The sequence below is a fragment of the Apaloderma vittatum genome, unplaced genomic scaffold (genome assembly GCF_000703405.1).
Source record: "Apaloderma vittatum isolate BGI_N311 unplaced genomic scaffold, ASM70340v1 scaffold29253, whole genome shotgun sequence".
In the NCBI taxonomy this organism is placed as follows: domain Eukaryota; kingdom Metazoa; phylum Chordata; class Aves; order Trogoniformes; family Trogonidae; genus Apaloderma; species Apaloderma vittatum.
This window is the reverse complement of record NW_009706874.1, coordinates 332-862: the sequence shown is the minus strand read 5'-3', so window position 1 is coordinate 862 and position 531 is coordinate 332. Positions and strand designations below refer to the sequence as shown.

Genomic DNA, 531 nt, shown 5'->3' with positions numbered 1-531 from the left:
CAGCGGGGCCACCCGCCGCAGTGAAGGGCCAGTCCCTGTGGCACTGCCCTGCTCTGTCTGCAGAACACGGGCTTGATCAACCAAAAGAAGAAGCTGGAGGCTGACATCTCACAGCTGAGCAGCGAGGTGGAGGACGCGGTCCAGGAGTGCCGCAACGCTGAGGAGAAGGCTAAGAAGGCTATCACGGATGTAAGAGCGTGGTGGGAATGGCCCTGTATAGTTCGACAAGGGTGGCCCGTACCCATGGGGCTGCTGGGTGGGAGGAGAAGGGAGGGTCTCGGAGCTTCTCCACTGAGTCTCAGTGTCTGGCAGTGCTGTCTGGCCTTGTGGTGATACCTCTCTGCTCTTGGCCTTGCAGGCTGCCATGATGGCAGAGGAGCTGAAGAAGGAGCAGGATACAAGCGCACACCTGGAGCGGATGAAGAAGAACATGGAGCAGACCATCAAGGACCTGCAGATGCGCCTGGACGAAGCCGAGCAGATTGCTCTCAAGGGAGGCAAGAAGCAGATCCAGAAGCTGGAGGCCAGGGT

At 59.5% G+C, this 531-nt stretch overlaps 1 protein-coding gene across 1 annotated transcript in view; it reads left to right on the top strand.

The window, feature by feature from the left end:
• Positions 1-531, top strand: part of LOC104271331 (myosin-7B-like) — a gene marked incomplete at its 3' end in the record, with an annotated part of 22,128 nt that overhangs the window by 21,272 nt on the left and 325 nt on the right. Inside the window, 2 exon segments of the mRNA XM_009865967.1 lie at positions 64-189; positions 359-529. Coding sequence (XP_009864269.1) covers positions 64-189; positions 359-529 — 297 coding nt within the window.